The 15212-nt window shown below is 43.4% G+C and overlaps 1 protein-coding gene across 3 annotated transcripts in view; it reads left to right on the top strand.

The window, feature by feature from the left end:
- The first annotated feature begins 279 nt into the window (after positions 1-279).
- The window catches only part of ZNRF1 (zinc and ring finger 1), a 113622-nt gene continuing 98689 nt past the window's right edge, over positions 280-15212 (top strand). For 2 of the 3 annotated variants that reach the window (XM_080644339.1, XM_080644338.1), the window contains exon 1: positions 286-1330. In XM_080644339.1, coding sequence (XP_080500465.1) covers positions 907-1330 — 424 coding nt within the window. In that variant the 5' untranslated portion in view covers positions 286-906. Of the gene's footprint in view, positions 1331-15212 lie in introns of all 3 variants that reach the window. The other variant, XM_080644337.1, reaches the window with a different exon arrangement.

The raw sequence follows: 15212 nt of genomic DNA, 5'->3' as shown, positions 1-15212 counted from the left end.
CCCACCCCTTGGGAACATCGCCGCCCCTCCCCCACAGGTGGTTTCCCCCGGATAATTAGCTACTTTCAGGGACTTAAAGAGTGTTTTCTTTGAAAAGATGCCTTGCTCCCGTTTCTGACGGCCCTCAGGCCCCTCAGGTCACAGGCCCGCAGAGGCTGGGTGGCAGGGCGGGGGCCTCCAGGGCGTCCGCGGCCCGGCGCCGCAGGGGCCGCGAAGGGGTTAAGCCGCCGGGGGGGGGGGAAGGGGAGGGGGCGCGGGCCGCGCCTGCGCTCTGCCGCCCTCCATTGTCTCCACGGCGGCGAGGAGCGCCGGCGAGCGCAGCCCGGGACCCGGCGAGGCGGCGCGGCTGGCGGGGCCGGCAGCAGCTGGAGCGAGAGCGCGACGCGACGCGACCGCGGCTTCCCGAGCTCCGCTTGGCCGCCCAGCGCCGCAGCCCGCCCGAGGCCTGGAGGGGTCTGGGCCGCCGTTCATGGTCGCGGCGTCCTGAAGCGGGGGACGCACCCGGCGCCCCCAGCCCTCCTCCGCCTCCTCCGGTCCGGTCGGCGGCCTCCTCCGGCGCCTCCCCGCGCCTGCCCGCCGCCTCCCTCCCTCCCTCCCTGCGGCTCCCCCGGCTTTCGGGAGCCCGGGGGCGGCCTGTGGCGCGCCGAACCCGCGCCGGACTGCGCCTCTTTGGACCTTGAGGGGAAACATGCGCTTGGCTCGGATCGTTTTAAATTCTTAGTTTGGGATCCCCGCCCGCCTGCCTCTTCCGCCCCACGGGTTTTCTTTTTTCTTTTTCTTTTTTCCCCTCCCGATCTCCTTTTTGACTCCCTTCCCCTTTATGCTTGCCCAGCCCTCTCCCCGCCGCTGAGAAGTGGGGGAGGGCCTCGGCCTCCAGGTTCCCGCCCCATCGGGGCCCGGGCGAGCATGGGGGGCAAGCAGAGCACGGCGGCCCGGTCCCGGGGACCCTTCCCGGGGGTCTCCACTGATGACAGCGCCGTGCCCCCGCCGGGAGGGGCGCCCCACTTTGGGCACTACCGGGCGGGCGGTGGGGCCATGGGGCTGCGCAGCCGCTCAGTCAGCTCGGTGGCGGGCATGGGCATGGACCCCAGCACGGCCGGAGGGGTGCCCTTTGGCCTCTACACCCCCGCCTCTCGTGGGACCGGCGACTCGGAGAGGGCGCCCAGCGGCGGAGGGTCCGCATCCGAATCCACCTATGCCCAAGGCAATGGTTACCAGGAGACCGGCGGCGGTCACCATAGAGACGGGATGCTGTACCTAGGCTCCCGAGCCTCGCTGGCGGATGCTCTACCTCTGCACATCGCACCCAGGTGGTTCAGCTCGCACAGTGGTGAGTCCGCGGGTGGCGGAGGCCTCGGAGGGTGGAGTGCAAAGAAGGGCGTGCTGGAGCGCCCCAAACCTTGGCGCGCGTGTGAACGTTTGGACGTAGAGTGCACGACCAGAATCTGTCTGCTGTCCCCTTGGTTCCCGAAGCCAAGGGACAAATTGGATACCGAACCTTTAGAAAGGAGGTTTTCTGCGATGCTGTGGAGCCGGGCATTTTAGGACTTCAGGCGTTGACCCACTTGTGGATGGGCAGAGTGAATGAAACCTGCCTAATGAAATCCCTCTTAATGGCATCACCGTCCTCAGAGAAGAGGTCTGGCCTGACTTATAGCAAGTCAACCTCGGTGCTTTCTGTAACTGCAGCATTGTGCCTCCCCCACCCTTACCAGACAGACAGATCCAATTTGACCAAGTGGTGTCTCCCAAACAAAGAGTGTGAAAAGAAATAAAATTGGAGCCAAGTGTGGTTGGATTAGGGCTCTCACTCTCTAGTTGGGAAAGAGGGGTGTTGAATTTTGCCACCCTGCTGGAAGTCTGTTTGAATTGTTTAAAATGGAGCAGCTAGCAGGCTGTTGGCGTAGTCAGGTGTGGCCTGCTGAATGGAGGCCCAGCCAGGGAGCCTCCCTCCCAGGCTTTGCAGGACTAGGGCTTTGGTCCCTGTGCTGCATGCAGTAGGCTTGACTCAGTGACTCTCCCATCTCTCCCCATCTTCTTTTCTTCCCCTCCATGGTAAGTGCTTGGTCTTCCAGATGATCTGCAACTTCTTATAACAGAGAGGTGAGATTTTATTGCCAGGCTGTGGGTGCATGACAGGGGAAGAGGAAGATTCAGAGAATCTGGATGAATTCACGATGTGAACTTCTGGTAACAGGCCAGCGAAAAGCTGGAGGAGGATTTTCCAGGCTATGAGTGGCAGGAGCATCTGGAGGAAAACAGGTCTGTTTGCTCCGCTAACCTGAGAAGCCAGGTTAGGCTTCTAGAAAATTAGTCAAAAGAGGAGGTGTGCGGCCACTATTTACTATTGGCCTTTATTTTTTTAAAGAGTCTGGGTTTCTTTTTTTCAATCTATAAACTTTAATTTGTGAAATAATTTTATTTGAGGTGGAGGAATAGTGACTGATTGATGACAGGTAACACTTGAAAGTGGCTTTTGAATTTCTAGGATGGTATTTTATTATCTGAACAGGCTTCTCTGACTTGCATCAAACTCTGCCCTGAATGAGATTCCAGGCAAGACTGACTGCCTTTGGCACTATTAGACATTTGATCAACTTTAAAAACTTTGAAAATTAATAATCTGTCCTATAAAATCTGGTCCAGAAAGAGTCATTTGTGTTTGTGAGATGATGTGGTTAAGTTTTTTAAAGAACTGTCATTAGTATCTGATTTTAAATTGAAAAGCACTGTAAGAAGTTTCTCTAAAATCATAGAATTTTGTGTATTATAAAACAAATATAATCTTATAGAGGCTTGTCTGGGGAAGGAGTTCCCTGTTTCCTAAAATTTCTTGTATGTCTTTTACTAGAAACTCCTTTTTCCTTATTCCACCACCAGGTTTCATGCTGGAGTTGTGAGCTTATAATTGGATTCCAAAATTTCAGATTCTTCATCTATGAAATCTTAGTTTTCTTTTCATCCAATTGTGGTCAGGGTAGGAAGAGCCACTGAACCATGGGAATTACTATTAAAGCATGTGTTGGGGGCTGCTATTAACATTTTGGGTAATAACTTTCTTTTTTTTTTTTTTTCTTTTTTAAATATATTTTATTGATATTTTACAGAGAGGAAGGGAGAGGGATAGAGAGCTAGAAACATCGATGAGAGAGAAACATCGATCAGCTGCCTCCTGCACACCCCCCCCTGGGGATGTGCCCGCAACCAAAGTACATGCCCTTGACCGGAATCGAACCCAGGACCCTTCAGTCCGCAGGCCGACGCTCTATCCACTGAGCCAAACCGGTTTCGGCTAACTTTCTTTATAGGACCATCCTGTCCTTTTGCAAGACATTGAGCATACCTGGCCCTGCCCACTAAATGCCCTCAGGAATTTCCAAATGATCTTTGTAGGGGGATGGGGGGTACTACCTGGATAGAGAACCACTGCTTTAAGAATGTGTTCTTTTATTCAAATAAAGTAATTAGTTTTTCCTGTGCAGTTTATTTGAGATGAACCTTTGTATTTCCATGCTTCTGCAGTGATGGTTCTATCTCCCATTTTGGAGCAGGCCCAGGATCTTCCTTCCAGGACATCCCACTTCCTCTCTTGTTCATTATTATAAGAAGAGAAACTCATTTCTATTTTGGAGCCTTTGAGTAAGGTCTGAGCAGTTTTTGCTCTGGTGTCATAAAAGCACAAGGGTAAGGATTTTGGTGCACAGTTGACTAGAAGCCTGGAAGTTGATGCTCTTGCTTGTGTTTTGTTTTTTAAATGGTTTATTGATTATTTTTTAGAGAGAGAGGAAGAGAGAAACATCAAGATTGACTGCCTCCTGCACATCCCCTACTGGGACTGAGCTCATACCCTGGGCATATGCCCTGACTGGGAATAGAACCAGCAACTTTTTGGTACACCAAACGATGCCCATCCAACTGAGCCACACAGGCCATGGCGTCTTGCTTGTGTTTTCAGGGTGCTTTGGAACTCTTCTTGGGCACAGAATATAGATGTCAGTGAAGTAAGTGGTGGAGCTGGAATTGGAATGCAGGTCCTGCCAGAGTTAGACCTGGCTCTTAACCATTACACTCTACTGCCTCTCATCCTAAAGTATAAGGAAGGTGACAGGGTCCTGGAAATTGCACTGGCCTGTGAGTCAGATGACTGTGCTCATTTCTTGATAGAGCTACTAATTAACTATCTACTCGTGGCCTTGGGCAAGTGAGTCATTTAGCCTCAGAGTCCCCATTTCTTCACCTCTAAGATGGGGAGACTTATCCTGTTACCTTGTTGGGTCTACCGAGATAGTGTTTAGAAAAGCCAAATATGCCCTAACCAGTTTGGCTCAGTGGATAGAGCGTCGGCCTGTAGACTGAAGGGTCCCAGGTTCGATTCCGGTCAAGGGCATGTACCTTGGTTGCGGGCACATCCCCAGTGGGGAGTATGCAGGAGGCAGCTGATCTATGGTTCTCTCTCATCAATGTTTCTAACTCTCTATCCCTCTCCCTTCCTCTCTGTAAAACATCAATAAAATATATTTTTTTTAAAAAAAAAGAAAAGCCAAATAACATACAAGTAGAAAGTGCTGTTCCTTTAGGGGCACTTCTACAGTTCTCAGCCTTTTTTCATCTCAGAACTTGTTGGGTATTGAGATTTAGCCTTGAGTGGACTGCTTTCCCCAAAATGCTCTCTACTGCAATCTGACCTGAATTGATGGATGGTTCATAATAATGAGTGCTATTGAGAAGAACTGATTTATCGGATTAGAGTTAGAGAGTCCGTTCCTTTCCACATTAAAATGTAGGTTTTGCTGTAAGGTGTTTAACTCCTAATAGTATCCCATTTATCTCAGAATATGGATTTCTAGATGTGGGGAAAAAACATAGAGGACCCACCATGTTGGAAGGAAGAGGTTTTCTGTTTTCTGGGTCCTTCTATAAAATGGCTGGTCATTGAGGCTTTCACTCCAACTTGTTAGTCATATATATGTATACACATGTACATTCAGAAAAATCTAAGCTATTCTCTATTGTCACCAAGCCATCAACTGGGACTCATAGAAGGTGACTTTTCATAAGTCTTTAAACATGCTAGCAGGATATCTCATTCTATTTTGCTGCCACTCTAGGGTTCTCAAGTTATTTACTTTTCTCCATTCTTAAATAATTAGGGAGAGTTGCCAACTCTATTGGAGTGGACCAGAAAGCCTTTCTGTGCCTCACCATAGGTGTGCTAGAGGTAATGGTCCTTCACATGGTTTCTGGAGAAGGGAAAGCATTCTGTGGTCTCCAAAGAGCATGATGTGTCCCCTACCCTGTAGAAGTTCTATTTAAAAATTATATATATATTTTTATTGAATTCAGAGAGGAAGAGAGAGAGAGAGATAGAAACATCAGTGATGAGAGAGAATCATTGATAGGCTGCCTACTGCATGCCCCCCACTGGGGATCAAGCCCGCAACCCTGGCATGTGCCCTTGACTGGAATTGAACCTGGGACCCTTCAGTCTTCAGGCCAACGCTCTATCCACTGAGCCAAACCGGCTAGGGGTGAAGTTCTATTCTTAATGAAGACTTCTTTTTTCATATGAAGCCTTTTTTTAAAGCAGAGTTTTGAGTTCTCTATTAACCATGAGGGCTTCTTTTATTTTTTCTTTGACCTTTTCATAAAAAAAATGATTTTTAGAGAGAGGAAGGGAGAGAGAGAGAAAAGAGAAAGATAAATGTGAGAGGGAAACATCGATGGACTGCCTCCCGCACGTGTCCTTACCTGGGATCAAACCTGCAACCTGGGTATGTGCCCTGACCTGGAATCGAACCCCCCACCTCCTTTTTGTGTATGAGATGATGTTCCAGCCAACTGAGCCACACTGGCCAGAGCATAAGGGCTTATTTTTTATAAAATAAAAGAAGTTCCCCCGAGGAGAAGATAATTTCTTCAATGTCACAGTTAACTTTTACTCATTGGGGTTTGAAAAGTCTTGCAAAAAAACAGAGATTTTTCACTCTTAAAGTGTTTGCTTTATGGGATGTGTACATTTTGCTACTAAACAAAGACACACCCCAAATATGTCACAAGGACTCTGAGCCAGGCCACTTTTAACCAAAGAAATGCTACTCTAATACCTTTGGGAAAAGGAACATGCTTTGTATTTTGCTGATGTGATATTCAACCCAAGCTTATTGCGCATTAACATTTTGGAAAACCCAATTCTAAAACTAAACTTCTTTGGTGATAGTTTCAAAATTGAAAAAAAACTTCATAGGGAAGTGGTGGTGACTTAAATAGGTCCTATTCCTACAAAGCCTTAAGTAGGGGTGTTTTAATAATGACAATGGGTTGCTGAATCTTGAAGTCAACTCAAAACCTAAATCCTAATCCCAGTCTTAAAATGATGAATGAGCATAAATTTCCATCTGTTTCTTTTCCAAGCTTTGTCATGGTCTAGTCTGAATCAAATGGTTCCTAGTGATTACTGTGGCTATATAGACTTGAATATGAGAAGGGACTTCATAGATCCAGCAGTTTTTGTTTTTTTAATCCTTCCCCTGAGGATATGTTTTTATTGATTTTAGAGAGAGAGAAAACACTGATGTGAGAACCATCTATGTCAACCTAGGTGCCTGACTCCGAATTGAACCTGCAACCTTTGGTGTATGGGACGATGCTCCAACCAACTGAGCCACTCGGCCAGGGCTATCCAGCAGTTTTTATTTTTGAATTTTATGTTCATAACAGCACACAGGTTTATTCTTGAATCCAGTGTTTCAGTTCCTGATATTGATAAAGGGTGAGTTGTGGGTGTAAATGAATAACCTGAAGACCAACCCTAAAGTATGAAGCAAATAGAGAACCAAGTTTAATCTTAAAGCAGCAACTGAGGTAGTTTCTAGACTGATGAGACTGTTTACCTCAAGATCTCCCCAGAGTTGTTAGATTTGAGAGTACCACTTTCCTCTCTTGGGAATAAAGAGGAAGGAGGAATTCACTGGGTCCCTATAAAAACCAAGTTAGAGGAGGCATGGTAAGAATGCCTAATGCACTCTTAGGTCTGTAATAAGGAGGCAGATACAACTGAGCTCTTTTCTGTAAATGGTTCAAAGGGTTTTCAAACTTGACTCTGCCCAATATTCTTTAGGGCAGTGGTCGGCAAATCGCGGCTCGCGAGCCACATGCAGCTCTTTGGCCCCTTGAGTGTGGCTCTTCCACAAAATACCATGGCCTGGGCGAGTCTATTTTGAAGAAGTGGTGTTAGAAGAAGTTTAAGTTTAAAAAATTTGGCTCTCAAAAGAAATTTCAATCGTTGTACTGTTGATATTGGCTCTGTTGACTAATGAGTTTGCCGACCACTGCTCTAGGGGGCTTGTTAACAATGCTGATGACTGGGCCCCACTCCCAGAATTCAGTAGAGCTAACGAGAGACCCAAGAATCTGAATTTGCATGTTATCCTGAAAATGTAGGACCATTTATATCTGAACCTCAACTCCACGATGGATATACAATTCAGAAAAAGAACTCTTAATTTTTTGGGTGGATCCATTAGCATTATTTTTAATACTACTAAACCAGGCAGATCTTTCCTAAGCAGAATGCATACAAATCTTTTCATTTGCTCCCAGAGGATAGATCCACCCAGTAAGAGCATTGTTCACTATTTGATGGTTTTCTTTTACATGGAGCTAAGCAGTTTTCTCCTACAGATAGGCCTAAGCCAATCTGCCTTGGTCCTGAGAATTGAAGTTGCTCCAAACAGAAGTTAATTGTGGCAGTGTCCTCTTTCCTTCTGTGCTTGTCTTCCCCCTGATTTTTCTTCCAAGGCACAGCTGCTGCCTTTAGCTACTTGTGCTGCAGAGGAGCTTACTGAGTTATATATCCCTAGCCAGCTAGACAAGTCAAGATCTTAGGATGAATCCAGACTTTTAAGTGGACAGAATACCTCTTTCCTTTTCTCTTAACTGACCCAAAAGTGTGAGGTGTGTGTGTGGTGTGGAGATCTGTTGAGCTAAGACATTCATTTATTCAACAAGTATTTATTGAGTGCCTCCAGTATTCTAGGACCTGTGCTAGGTGCTGGGAATATGTATTTATTAGAAGGGTGATTAACATTACTTTGTTCTTTCTGTTAACGTAAGGACATCCAAACCTGTAGAGAATTTTTAGAAAATGTATTTGAGCCATACAGAAGACACACCTGGAAGCAACATCTCAACAGGCTGAGATAAATGCTTCCAAGAAATAATATTTTGCAGCTTTCTTCTATGCATTTGGAATTGAGGGAACCTTAAGGAAGATTACCTGAAAGTGGGAGAAAGCAAGGTGGGGATCAGATTACATGATAGTTTAAGATTCTGTGATCCCTGGAGGATGGCTTTTAGAAGGAAGGATCTGAAAAGAGACATTTCAAAGGTGTGTTAACCTAGATGCACAGGAACAATGGACAGGCCTTGCTTAAGGCAAAGATAAGCCTTTTACTAAAGAGGTTATATGCCTGGAGCCTGACTACTCACCAAGACCTGCCCAGTTAGGAATTTATGTTCAGATCATCCTGTGAGGTGACTTTCCCTGAACCCCTATCAGGTCCACATTCCTAAGAATCTTTGCTTTCTCACTCCTTAAGAAAGAGTTGGAATATTGCAACTTGTGGAAGATTTTACCTTCTTTATCAGTGCCTTGGTTGAATAAACAAACAAATTTAGGGTTTTGTCCATGAGACTGTTACATGGATGATATTTCCTCTCTACTTTTCACTCACACTATTCATTCTTTCCTAAACCCTAGTTCTGAGCCGGGACAGGTGATCTTTTCTTTGTGGTTCCAGTCAAGTGTCTACTAAGGAATTCCTCATATGTTCCAATACATTTAGGAATATGTAGTCATCTTGATCTTAAGGAATTAAACTTGTCATAACATGGCTCCAAGTTAAATAAGCCATGCCTCCCCTCTGTACTACAGTACAGTATCTTTTAATGTCAAAGTTGATTTGTTAGCAGGTAGGAGAAACTTAGATATGGCCTAGATCCCAGCCGGCTTGGTCATTTTGTCCATATTTCTAAGCTCTTCGGAGATCTTTCCCATCTCAAATCATCCCCCCCCCCCCCTTTTTTTTTTCTTTGCCCTGCTGAGAAGATGTTTTTCCTTAGGGAGAGCTGTTAAGATTCTTTCATCCTGAGGGCTGCTCAAGTACTCTGGGAATCCTAAGAAGATGTGAGCGAGTCCAACTAAACCAATGAAGTACTTGGTCTACCATAAGTACAAATTAGCTTTCTGTAATATTGTTCTGTTCTACTTAGATCATTTATACCTTTAATGCCCTCTAAGGTATAATAAATACCATCTAAGTCAGCTTTTCAAAGACACTTTTTTAAAAATATCCTCACCCGCCGAAACCGGTTTGGCTCAGTGGATAGAGCGTCGGCCTGCGGACTGGGGGGTCCCGGGTTCGATTCCGGTCGGGGGCGTGTGCCTTGGTTGCGGGCACATCCCCAGTGGGGGGTGTGCAGGAGGCAGCTGATAGATGTCTCTCTCTCATCGATGTTTCTGGCTCTCTGTCCCTCTCCCTTCCTCTCTGTAAAATATCAATAAAATATATATATATAAAAAAATATCCTCACCCATAGACATGCTTAGAGAAGAGGAAAGGGGAGAGAGAAAGAGAGAAACATCAATTGGTTGCCTTCCGCATGAGCTTCAATAGGGACTAGAACCTGCAACCCAGGTATGTGCCCTGGCTGGGAATCGAACCATAATCTTTTGGTGTACAGGACAATGCTCAACCAACTGAGCCACTCCAGCTGGACCAAAGAAACTTCTTTGTAACACTGCCCACTACTGTAATGAGCATCACCAAATACCCATGTATATCACATGTTGTTATATTTCTTCAGTCCTGGTCAAATATGGCTGAACCAAACCATTATAGCCAGTTAACTCTTGAGATCTATGGGAAGTCTTAAGACCTGTGCTGTCGGCTGGTTTGCACACTAGTGCCTTGCATCTTAATTTCTAACGAGCCCAGTCATGTTAGCTGTATTTAATTGATCCATTTCCTACCTCCTCTCTCAGCTCAGAGGCAAGTGCAACATAAAAGGATAGTGAATCTAAGTATCTCTAGTGTTTTGAGGTAGAGGGATTTCCTTTGAAGTAGCAGGCCTTTAAGAAATAGTATTATGAGCTGTTCTGTGTTTGGTGTGGCTTTGGAAAACCTTTGGATTCTTCTACTGAAATTCTGTTTGAAAAAAAAAATCTTTTTAATGAAACAGTGTGAGTCACAAAGCAGGCACTCCTTCTCATAATAGCATTTCTCACCAGGGGAATTTTTGGTAGCTGTTGGGGGAGGGATTTGAGTGGGTTGTGGATGATAAATCCCTTGGTGGAACATAACCAGAGGCTGCCATTATCAGAACTCTGGTGCTTTCCTTCTGACTGTGAGCCCTGAATTCAAAGTACAGGACAGCAGAATAGAATGGGGAGGCCTGTGCTCAGTGAATTGCCACCATAGCATGACCAATGAGATTGGAGTCTCAACATTCAAACTCGGTTCATTAAAACACCACTGTAGTATATAATAGGATCATGAGACGGAGGCCTTGGGTCAGAAGGCCTGAGGTCATTTGCAGGAAAAGCATCATATTTCTGGATTAAGGGATGGCTGTGGACCTAATGATGAGAATTTAAGAGTCATGAGTGTGAAATTTTTTCCATATTGTGAAATAGTGGTCTGGCTCTTGGTACTTTACAAAGAGAGGATTCATTCAAGGTCATCTGTGCTCTTAAGATTTTAGGTCTAGTAAATACTTAGAATGACACCCAAAGTGAACATCACTCCGTCAGTTTCTTTGTAGGACGGTGAAAAGGAAAGGCTAGAGATATTAAGAGTTCAGAACAAGCCAGGATTGTGATATCAACAAACAAAATGCCTATCAGCCCAAACCTAAGTTTTTATTGTTGCCAACTTCAGTGATTTACAATTCTTCCGTACTCATGTCTGAACCACGGTCTTACGTAAGCTATCGACAGAGGAAAGTCTGAAAGATTATTACAGCTGGGTTAAGATTTGCTTTTCTTCTGAAAGTCATAGCTGTGTCCATTCCGGGTTTTCCTGGCTTTGTACTTTTCTTCAAAGCCTCTTACCAGTTCCAAGTCTCCAGAGTTCAATAAAGGGGAACAGGAAGTTGGTGTTTGATGCCTAAGAGCCAGCAATAACTAATGAGAGAAAAGGACATAAGCACAAAACTGGGAGGGGGGTTCTGGGCTTTGAGATAGGAGGTCTGTAGGATTATACCGACATCCTTCAAAGATGACTTTAACCAACTCTTTTAAACCAGGAAAAAGCAATTGGAACCTCTGTTCTGAGAGGATTAATTTTCTTAGATTATAGTAGAGGCTCAACATTTTTAACTGATAGTATAATTAATTACAAAGTATCTTGCCTAAAGAGTTCAGACATTTAAAGAAAAAGTGATTATCACTTTTATAAAAAAGCAGGAACTACTTCCTTGCCTTTCTTTTCCGTGAGGGGCCTCAGGGTACATCCTGTCATGGGATCCAGGCTGGAGCCTGACCCTTCCTTTTCCTGTCCATTCACTTTTACAAGTTGAACTCCAACGTTTCATTGCTGTCGTGGCAAAAATGGGAAAGTCACAGGGATTTGTGCTATTTCAAATCTGACTTCATTTTTACATTTCAGGAAATCAAATAGTGGTATAACTGAATAGAAGCTCTGGTCTCTTGGAATCTTTTAAAAAAGTGAGCTATTTAAGGCATTCAAAAGAGATAATGTACTTTACCTACCAGATTAATAAATAAGACATTACAGATGTAATTATATGTGCCCTTCCCAATTCCTGTTTTTTCACCTTCCCTCCCCAAAGGTAACCACTGCCCAGACTCTCCTGTTTATCATCCTATATATGTTCACATTTTTACTGCATATTACTATCCAAAACATTATTCATTTAACTTATATAAACTTTATCATAATGTCTCTATTCTTTCATATCCATATGTAGGTTCCTCAAAAGGGATTTGAGGTCTATAAATCCACTGTAGTACTTATTGTTCTGCCACATTAATTTTCACTGCTATACTCTATTATATGAATACTAGAGGCCCGGTGCATGAAATTCGTGCATGGGTAGGGTCTCTAGGCCTGGCCAGCGATCAGGGCCAATCAGGTTCCCCGCCTCCCTACCTCCTCCTTCCTTCACTCCCTCAGTGCCCCGCCACTGCTGCTGGTCTCCCACCATGTTCTGCCCCGCCCCCTGGTGGTCAGTGCATGTCATAGTGAGCGATCCAACTCCCAGTCTTCCGGTCAAACTCTGAGGGGACAATTTGCATATTAGCCTTTTATTATATGGGATACTACAAATATCACCACTTATAGATCCATTATCCTGTCAATGAATATTAAAGTTATTTTCAATTGCTTTGAGAATGTTTTTCTATTTCCTTATATACTTGAATGAGAGTATTTCTAGGGTACATCCTTAGTCAGGAAATAGAAATACATAGGGTATATATAGCTTCAACTTTTTAAAAAATATATTTTATTGATTTTTTTTACAGAGAGGAAAGGAGAGGGAGAGCGAGTTAGAAATATCGATGAGAGAGGAACATGGATCAGCTGCCTCCTGCACACCATCCTACTGGGGATGTGCCCACAACCAAGGTACATGCCCTTGACCGGAATCGAACCTGGAACCTTTCAGTCCACAGGCCAATGCTCTATCCACTGAACCAAACCGGTTAGGCTATAGCTTCAACTCTTAATTAAATACTGCCCAGTAGATCTCCAATGTGTTGGTACCAATTTACACTCTCCAAGTAGCATATTTTCACTTGTTTCATGTTCTTGACAAAACTTGATATTGTCATAGTTTAATTTTTGTCAAGCTCTGGTGGGTGTGAAATGGTATATCAGCGCGAGCTGGTTTGACTCAGTGGATAGAGCATCGGCCTGCAGACTAAAGGGTCCCAGGTTCGATTCCTGTCAAGGGGGCACATGCCCAAGTTGCCAGCTTAATCCCCAGTAGGTGGTGTGCAGGAAGCAGCCAATCAATATTCTCATCATTGATGTTTCTATCTCTCCCTCTCCTCTCTCTTCCTCTCTGACACAAAATACATTAAAAAAAAAGAAATAGTATCTCATTGTGATGTTATTTGTATATTTGTTGATATGTATTTACATAAATTAATATTAATATTGTATACTTAATCATCATGTTTCCTCTTCTATGAAATGCTTTTACCCATGTTTATATTGGATGGTTCATCCTTCTCTTACTAGTTTATATGAACTTGTGTTTTGTTTTGGGATAATAAATTTTTTAAAATTGATTTTGGAGAGAGAGACATTGATTTGTTGTTCTCCTTATTTATGCATTTATTGGGTGCTTGTATGTGGCCTGACCAGAAATGGAACCCGCAATATTGGTGTATGGGGATGACCCTCTAACCAACTGAGCTACCTGGCCAGGGCGGGATAATAGTTCTTTGTCATATATAATACAGATGTGTTTCTCCTAGTTTGTGGATTATCTCTTTACTCTCTTTGTGATTTCTTGTAGTTAACAATTTTAATATAATTGAATATTTCAGTATCTTCTCTTATGGATTGTGTATTTTGTGTCTTATGGAAGATTTTCTTTTCTTGAGGTTATAAACATATAATTTTATACATCATTCTAAAAGTTTTTAAATTTTGCCTTTCATATTTAAGTTCTTAATTCGTATGGAATTAAATTGTCAGATAAGGATATATTTTCCTTTTCCATATGAATAACCGGCTCTCCCAGCAACAAGTGAGGAATGGTAAATAAGGTCTTTTACTGATTTGCAAGCCACCTCTATCATATATCAAGTTTCCTTCCAGGCCTGGATTTGTTCCTGGGCTTTTTGTTCTGTCCCCTTGGTCAATTTGTCTATCCATGTGCTAATGCTTTCTTAATTACTGTAGTTTTGTCTTGCCGTGTGGAAGGGCAAATCCTTTCATCTTGTTATTTATTCTTTTTTAAAGCTCTGTTATCTGAATGAAGCTTTCTAGGGAACAAATACAGAATCTGGATAGAATCAACAAAATGAAGTACAAACTGCGGGGAACTGCTCTGTTTATAGCTGGTGTTCTTAATGACAGGACATCTGGCAAACTGACCCTAATGGGCAGTTTCAAAATTTCCCCCCTATTATATTGCACAAACAATAACATTTCCCTATGTCTTTGTATTGCAAACAGCAGAATAAACAATTCTGTATGTTACAGACAACAACAATAAAAACAACAAAAACTGGTTAGCTATTTTGGGCACATTTTGCTTCCAGTTAAATTTTAAAAACAGCTTTGTCAACTTCTCTGCAGAAAAACTCGTTAGGATATTTTATTGTAATTGCATTGAATTTATCAATTGCCATCTCTAAAATTGAGTCTACTCATGAACCTGATGGAAGTGGACTTACAGAGATAAAAGAATAGATTTTTTTAAATGTTTTGAAAAACGTTAAAGTAATTTCGGACTCACAGAAAAGTTGTGAAATTTGTATGAATAAATTAAATATTTCATCTTCATTATCCAGAATCTTTAAATATTATTAGAAAAACATAAAGAGTTGAAAGTCCATTAAGTTCTTAACTCTGCAAAGCAGCTTAAGGTCTTATCTTAAGTAAGAATTGAAACTTCTAAAGTCTGAGAATCTACATTGACCTGCTCCTGGGAATGGGAAAACCACCTGATCTTAAAATTGACATGGTGGCTGAAGAAGTAATTAGGCCTAATACTGAGCTCTGCTTTCATCAGCATTGTCCTGTATCCTTATGTGGACGTCAGTAGATCTAGTCCCAACCCCTGCTCCCCAGGTTTGTGCTCTGATCCCTTCCGTTGAAAGAACGGCTTCTTGCCCTTCAGTTGAGGGTCTTCTGACAGCTGTAGGCTGGAGAGTTCATGACATGAGAATGGAGACTTGGCTTGGCTTGGCTGAGCCAGAGGTGCCTTCATGGGAGGAATGGGCACCTCACTCTTACGAGAGGCAGTGTGGGGTTGTGGTTAAGGTTCCAGGCTCAGAGCCAGACTATTAGATTTGAATCCCAGTGTTGCTGATTTTTAGTTTTGGAACCTTAGTCAAGTGACTTAATTTTGTGCCTTAATTTCTTTAGCTCTAGAGTGAGGATAATGATAATTATATATACCATATGGGATTACTGTAGGAATTAAATGAGTTTATTGGCATATTCACATCACTC

This window comes from Plecotus auritus, assembly GCF_963455305.1.
Source record: "Plecotus auritus genome assembly, chromosome: 10".
In the NCBI taxonomy this organism is placed as follows: Eukaryota; Metazoa; Chordata; class Mammalia; order Chiroptera; family Vespertilionidae; genus Plecotus; species Plecotus auritus.
This window is presented reverse-complemented; position numbering and strand designations above follow the sequence as displayed.